Source organism: Gekko japonicus, unplaced genomic scaffold (assembly GCF_001447785.1).
Source record: "Gekko japonicus isolate JY-2015 unplaced genomic scaffold, Gekko_japonicus_V1.1 scaffold838, whole genome shotgun sequence".
In the NCBI taxonomy this organism is placed as follows: domain Eukaryota; kingdom Metazoa; phylum Chordata; class Lepidosauria; order Squamata; family Gekkonidae; genus Gekko; species Gekko japonicus.
Genome location: NW_015177034.1, coordinates 567,023 through 573,730, shown reverse-complemented (window position 1 = coordinate 573,730; position 6,708 = coordinate 567,023). Strand labels below are relative to the sequence as shown.

Here is a 6,708-nt window from a genome sequence, read left to right as displayed (position 1 = left end):
ACGGAGTGTAGCCGGACCGCTCCGAAGGTGCTCACCCCCAGCAGCGGTGACGAAGGGGCTTGAAGAACAGAATCTGTTTGGGATGAGGGAGACGCTCAAACCAAATCCTTTCTTACCCCTCTGGGTCACTCGTGGCAGCGGAGGTGTCCAACGTGTCCTCCCCAATCACCTTAAACAGCAGAGAAAGCAGACCTATCGGAAAGGTCGGGACGAAGGTGAAAGGTCAGGGAGGCCGCAGCAGGTCCCTCCCGGGGGGGGCTACCCACCCCCGAGGGGTTCCGTGGCATCTGCCAGGAGTCCACGCCAAAGGATTCAGCAGTGGATTTCGTATGCAATCTGAGGTTGGAACATCAGTCCCTGGTTGACGAAAAGATCGTTGGCTTCCGGGGGGCCGTCCTCTTCTCCTTCCAGGGTCTGGGTGGCTTGGTCTTGCAGCTGTTCGGGGAAGGCCCCTGCCAGGCCCTGAGGGTCCTTGTAGGTGGCGAAGAGGGGCTTGTTGCGGTCGATGACGAACATCTCGTGGCCCCTCTCATCGCGGTACTCCTCCAGCTGGGCGAAGGTGGTGGGCCCGTCGGAGTAGTCGTTGACGTAGAGGATGTTCTCCTCCTTCTTGGCCTTCTCCCGCTTGCGGTGCTTCCGGTAGATCATGATCACCAGGAAGAGGGCGACCAACGCCAGGAGGGAGATGGCCACCGCGATGGCCGTCTGCGTGGCCATGCTGAGCGCATTGAAGTCCATGCTCTCCATGTCGTAGAGGGGCTCCTGGCTGATGTCCGTGGAGGCCGGGTAGCCCCGCGACGTCTGCTGCAGCTGCTGCTGCTGGGACAGGTTGACCATGAGGTGGAAGAGCACGCGGGCCGTCCCGCCGGGGTTGGACGCCTCGCACTCATACTTGCCCGCGTGCGCCACCGTCACGTTGTTCAGGAAGAGCATCCCGCTGCCGGTGTCCGACTGCTCAAAGCGCTCCCCCACGCTGCGCTCGCTCAGCTCAAAGGTTCCGCCGGGCAGCCGGGCACCGTTGGCCCTGGATCCCCCCGCTCGCCAGTGCGCCAGCTTGCGCCACGTGACCAGCGGCTGCGGGTAGCCGGAGGCCTGGCAGGAGACACGCAGGTCGTCTCCCAGGCGGGCGGTCATCTCCAGCGGCTCCACTTGCACGACGGGCGGGATGCAGATCAAGCTGTTGCCGGAGATGTCCCGCAGGCTCTGGTAGGCCAGCCGCGGGGGCTCGGAGCAAACAATCTTCCTGTCCAGGGGGCTCAAGAGCCGCTGCCCGTCCTCCTTGATCCAGCTACTGAGCCAGTGCAGAGAGCAGTCGCAGCGCCAAGGGTTATCTGCCAGGGGAGAAAAGGCCAGCCAGATCATTCATTTATTCATTTAAAACATTTATCAGCCGCTTTTCCTCCCTTGAGGAACTTAGAGGGGACACAACTGCAGTCTTCAAGTATTTGAAGGGTTGTCATGTAGAAGATGGAGCAGATCTCTTCTCTCTTGCTCCGGATTGCAAGACTAGATCTAATGGGTGGAAATTACAAGGGAGTCAATACCGTCTAAATATCAGCAGGAGAAACTTCCTAACTGTCAGAGTGGTTGAGCAGTGGAACAGACCGCCTCGGGAGGTGGTGGATGCTCCTTCGCTGGACGTTTTCAAGTGGAGGCTGGACAGCCATCTTTCGGGGATGTTTTAGGGCTATTATCTTTCGGCTCTGCTCCTGCACAGTGCAGGGGGTTGGACTAGATGACCTGCAAGGTCCCTTCCGACTCTAGCATCCTATGATTCAAGGCAGCTGACAATATAAATAATTATTAAAAAAACACACACAAAAACACTTCAAAAAAGATGCGGACAGGGTGGAGCGGGCGCAGAGGAGAGCGACGAGGATGATTTTGGGGCCTGGAGACCAAGCCCTACGATGAAAGGCCGAGGGACTCTGGAATGTTTAATCTGGAGAAGAGGAGGCTGAGGGGGGACAGGATGGCTCTCTTGAAGTCTTTCAAGGGCTGTGTCACTCAGAGGAGGGCAGGGGGCTGTTCCTGCTGGCAGCAGAGGAGAGGACTCGCAAGAATGGGTTTAAATTAAGGGCTGGAAGGTACCGGCTGGATCCTAGGAAAAACTTTTGGACAGTCAGAGTTGTTCAGCAGTGGAATCAGCTGCCCGGGGAGGTGGTGAGCTCCCCCTCACTGGCTGTCTTGAAGCAGCAGCTGGACAAACCCTGGTCAGGGATGCTCTCGGCTGATCCTGCACTGAGCAGGGGTTGGACTAGATGGCCTCTTGGGCCCCTCATGACTGTGATTCAAAACAACCACTATAAATACATAAAAAGGCACCATTCAAAAACTGCAAACAGGACTGCCGATAAAAACTACATCAGTCAAACGCAGTCCTAGATAAAACTGTCTCCAGCTGCCTCCCGAAGGTTGAAAGTGAGGGGGGGCCAGGCACACCTCTTTGGGGGAGATAGTCCACAATAGTGGGGCCGCCACGAAAGAGGCCCTCTTTCGTGTGCCCGCCGGACGAACTTCTTTGATCGATGGAACGATCAAGAGGGCCTCTCCCTGTGATCTTAATTCCCGGGCAGGAAACATATGGGAAAAGATGGTCTTTCAGATACCCCCGTCCCAAGACATGTGGGGGCTTTAAAGGACAGAACCAACACCCTGAATTGGGCTTGGGAGCGGATCGGTAGCCAGCGTAATGGCCCTAGTAGTGGGGTCCTGGTAACTCTTGGTAGCTGGTTCTGACCAGCAGACACCCCACTCCTGTGTTAGTTCCCTCGCTCACCCTCTGGGTCCTGTTCTACTGCCCGGAAAAGGGAACGGGCCCCAGGAGTTCCCACACCCTTTTGTGACTTGGAGTAGGGTCCTTAGGATTCTTCTACCCAGTTCTAAGGACACATCTGGTACTCAAGAGCAGGCTGTGCCCGTTAGTCTCTTACAGTTTGGAAGTCTCTACTGATATTTAGCCAGTAGAATCATAGAATCACAGAATGTTAGAGTTGGAAGGGACCTTGCAGGTCATCTAGCCCAACCCCCTGCACTCTGCAGGAGCATAGCTGAAAGACAGCCCCACAACATCCCCGAAAGATGGTCGTCCACCCTCCGCTTGAAAACGTTCAGCGAAGGAGCATCCACCACCCCTCCCGAGGCAGCCTGTTCCACTGCTCAACCACTTTCACAGTTAGGAAGCTTCTCCTGATATTTAGCCAGTATCGACTCCCTTGTCATTCCCACCCATTAGACCTAGTCTTGCAATCCGGAGCAAGAGAGAACAGATCCGCTCCATCTTCTACGTGACAGCCCTTCAGATATTGGAAGACTGCAATCGTGTCCCCTCTAAGCCTTCTCTCCCAGGCAAAACAGACCCAACTCTTTCAGCCTTTCCTCATAAGACTTGGATTCCAACCCTCTCACCATCCTGGTTGCCCTCTTCTGGACACGCTCGAGCTTGTCAACCTCCTTCCTCAAATGTGGTGCTTGATAAGGGTAACCCACACGTTGCCTATCTTTACCCCTGCTGGAACTCACAACGTGAAGGTGGGACAGATTTCTACGGGAAAACAATGGGGGGGGGGCTGTGGTGGCTCAAGTGGTTAAGCCGCTGAACTGCAAACCTGACGGCAATTCGGCAGTTCGAGACCCAAGTGCTACATGATGGAGTGAGCTCCTGTCTGTGGCCCCAGCTCCTGCCAACCTAGCAGTTCGAAAGCAAGAAATGGCAAGTAGTTAAACAGGTACCACTTTGGTGGGAAGGTAACAGCGTTCCGTGCGCCTGTCTTTAGTCATGCCGGCCACATGACAACGGAGACGTCTTCGGACAGCGCTGGCTCTTCGGCTTGGAAATGGAGATGAGCACCACATCCCTAGAGTCGAATTCGACTGGCTTTCGAGCAGAGGGAAACCTTTACCTTGACTAAGGTCTTTTAAAATATTTTTGGTTATAATTTCTGTTTAAAGTGATAGCTGTATGAGCAGTACTAGACAGATAGATATACAGACAGACAGATAGAGAAAATCTATAACAGGGTGACACCATACTTTCTGGGCCTGTGAGCACCTTTGGAATTTCAATACGGTGTGGTGAGTGCAGCCACAAAATGGCTACCACAGGAGGCAGAGCCAGCCACAAAATGGCTGCTGCAGCTTGCATTCAGGCCCACCGGGAAGATCCTTGTGCTGTGGTGGTGGCCGCCGCCGCCAAACCCATGTTTTAAAAACTCCGCACAGCCAATCAAACTCACAGTGGCCAATCAGAAGGCCTGCTAGGCAAAACCCCCACCTGGGCCCTCCCACCCTAAAAACACTAGGTGAGCATCAGGAAGGGTGTTGGCAGGTGCTGTGGTATCCACACTGAGCACCCCTGGTTGAAGTCACAGCCTGCTAGCGAGATGATGCGAGAGCAGAAGAGCAGGAGCCCTTCCCAGAGAGAGGCACGTCTGTACGCAGGCTCTGCCGAGCTGAGGGGAGCCCTCCTGGCCTGCAGGTGGCGCCAGAGGAGCACTGGCGAGGCTTACCTGTCAACCGCAGCACCTGCAGGCTGATCAGAGGCCGCAGGGCCATCCGGCTGATGGTGCGCAGGTTGTTCTTGCTGAGGTCAAGCAAGGCCAGCGAGGAGAGTCCAGCCAGGGCTTGGTCCTCCAGAACCTCTATGCTGTTCTCCTGTAAGTGAAGCTCCTGCAGTCTCTGTGGGAAGAAAATCAGGCCTGGCACCATCACACACACACTCACACATGAAGCTGCTTCATATGGAGTCAGCCAAACAATAGGGACCCCAAGCGTATATGATATACAGAAATACAAAACACAAGGGTAGACCATCAAAAAAAATCCACAAATTTCACAAATTACCAGTAGACATCAGTCTATTGCAACGTAAGTACAGTCAATGGATTGATAAAGTAGAACTGGTGGTCACAACTCAAAAACACAAGTTGCAATACAAAAAACTGACAAGAAAAGGTATGGCAATCCAATAACAGAAAAAGAATCCGACAAGAGACTCCCTCTATATCCTTTCAATATAATAGTGTCCAAAAGACCTCAACTAAGTCCACAAACAAGGCAGAGGATGTCCCATGGCACAAAGAAAATTCTGCAGCCAAAAAACGCTGCATGCCAAGCAGAGACTCTTCCGCTGAGCCACTGGTTCTCCAGGGTCTCAGGCTGAGGGTCTTTCAGGCCACCTACTGCCTGGTCCTTTTAACTGGAGATGCCGGGGATTGAACCTGGGACCTTCTGCATGCCAAGCAGAGACTCTTCTGCTGAGCCACTGGTTCTCCAGGGTCTCAGGCTGAGGGTCTTTCAGGCCACCTACTGCCTGGTCCTTTTAACTGGAGATGCCGGGGATTGAACCTGGGACCTTCTGCATGCCAAGCAGAGACTCTTCTGCTGAGCCACTGGTTCTCCAGGGTCTCAGGCTGAGGGTCTTTCAGGCCACCTACTGCCTGGTCCTTTTAACTGGAGATGCCGGGGATTGAACCTGGGACCTTCTGCATGCCAAGCAGAGACTCTTCTGCTGAGCCACTGGTTCTCCAGGGTCTCAGGCTGAGGGTCTTTCAGGCCACCTACTGCCTGGTCCTTTTCACTGGAGAAGCTGGGGGTTGAACCTGGGACCTCCTCCTTGACATGCATATTTTCCACTTCTGAACCATTGCTGAGAAGGTACACACATGAAGCTGCCTTAAACTGAATCGGGCCCTTGGTCCATCAAAGTCAGTGTTGGCCTACTCAGACTGGCAGCCGCTCTCCAGGGTCTCAGGCGGAGGTCTTTCACATCTCCTGCCTGGTCTTTACTTTAGACCAAGGTGGGTAGCTGTGTTTGTCTGTCTGTCTGTAGCTGTAGAAAAGAGCAAGAGTCCAGCAGCACCTTAAAGACTGACGAAATTTGTGTCAGGGGAGGAGCTTTCGTGAATCCCTCCTCCTCCTCCTGAAGGAGGAGTGCAGTGACTGAAGAAGTGAGCAGTGACTCACAAAAGCTCCTACCCCGCCACAAAATTTGTTAGTCTTTATTTATTTATTCATTCATTCTTTAGATTTGTATCCCGCCCTCCCTGAAGGCTCAGGGCGGCTACCAAGGGCATAAATGCCTAATAAAACAATAAGAACAGTATAAAAATACAATACAATATACAACATAATCCAATCAATAAAATATCGGTGCTCCACTACTCGCTCCAATTCATACATCAAGATGGTGTTCTACAGCTGTATAGGTGCTCCTGGACTCTTGTTGTTTTCTAACGCCTGGACTTTTTAACTGGAGATGCTGGGGATTGAACCTGGGACCTTCTGCATGTCAAGCAGGTGTTCCACTACTAAGCCATCAATAAGCGGACCTCTTGTTATCCAGACTTCTGGCCCTATGGACTCTAGTCGCAGTCTTGTTGATTGAGTTAGCCTGCTTTTTTTCATGGCTCAAGATGACTTACAAACCAAAACCCAAAGAGCAAGATTTGAGTCCAGCAGCACCTTAAGAAGAAGAAGAGGAGAGATTGGATTTCTACCCCGCCCTTCACTGCCCAAAGGTGTCTCAGAGCGGCTCACAAACTCCTTTCCCTTTCCCTTCCCCTCCCCACAACAGACACCCTGTGAGGTAGGTGGGGCTGAGAGAGCCCTTGAAAGAAACTGCTCTTTTCCAAGAACAGCTCTTATCAGAACTATGGCTTGCCCAGGGTCATCCAGCCAGGTGCAAGTGGAGGAGTGAGGAATCAAACC

At 53.3% G+C, this 6,708-nt stretch overlaps 1 protein-coding gene across 1 annotated transcript in view; it reads right to left on the bottom strand.

Annotated features, from left to right (window-relative positions):
• Window positions 1–312: 312 nt before the first annotated feature.
• Window positions 313–6,708, bottom strand: part of LRRC24 (leucine rich repeat containing 24) — a 13,814-nt gene continuing 7,418 nt past the window's right edge. The window contains exons 3-4 of the mRNA XM_015427953.1: window positions 4,509–4,677; window positions 313–1,331 (exon numbers count right to left, since the gene is read on the bottom strand). Of these exons, the coding sequence (XP_015283439.1) occupies window positions 313–1,331; window positions 4,509–4,677 (1,188 nt within the window). The remainder of the gene's footprint in view (window positions 1,332–4,508; window positions 4,678–6,708) is intronic.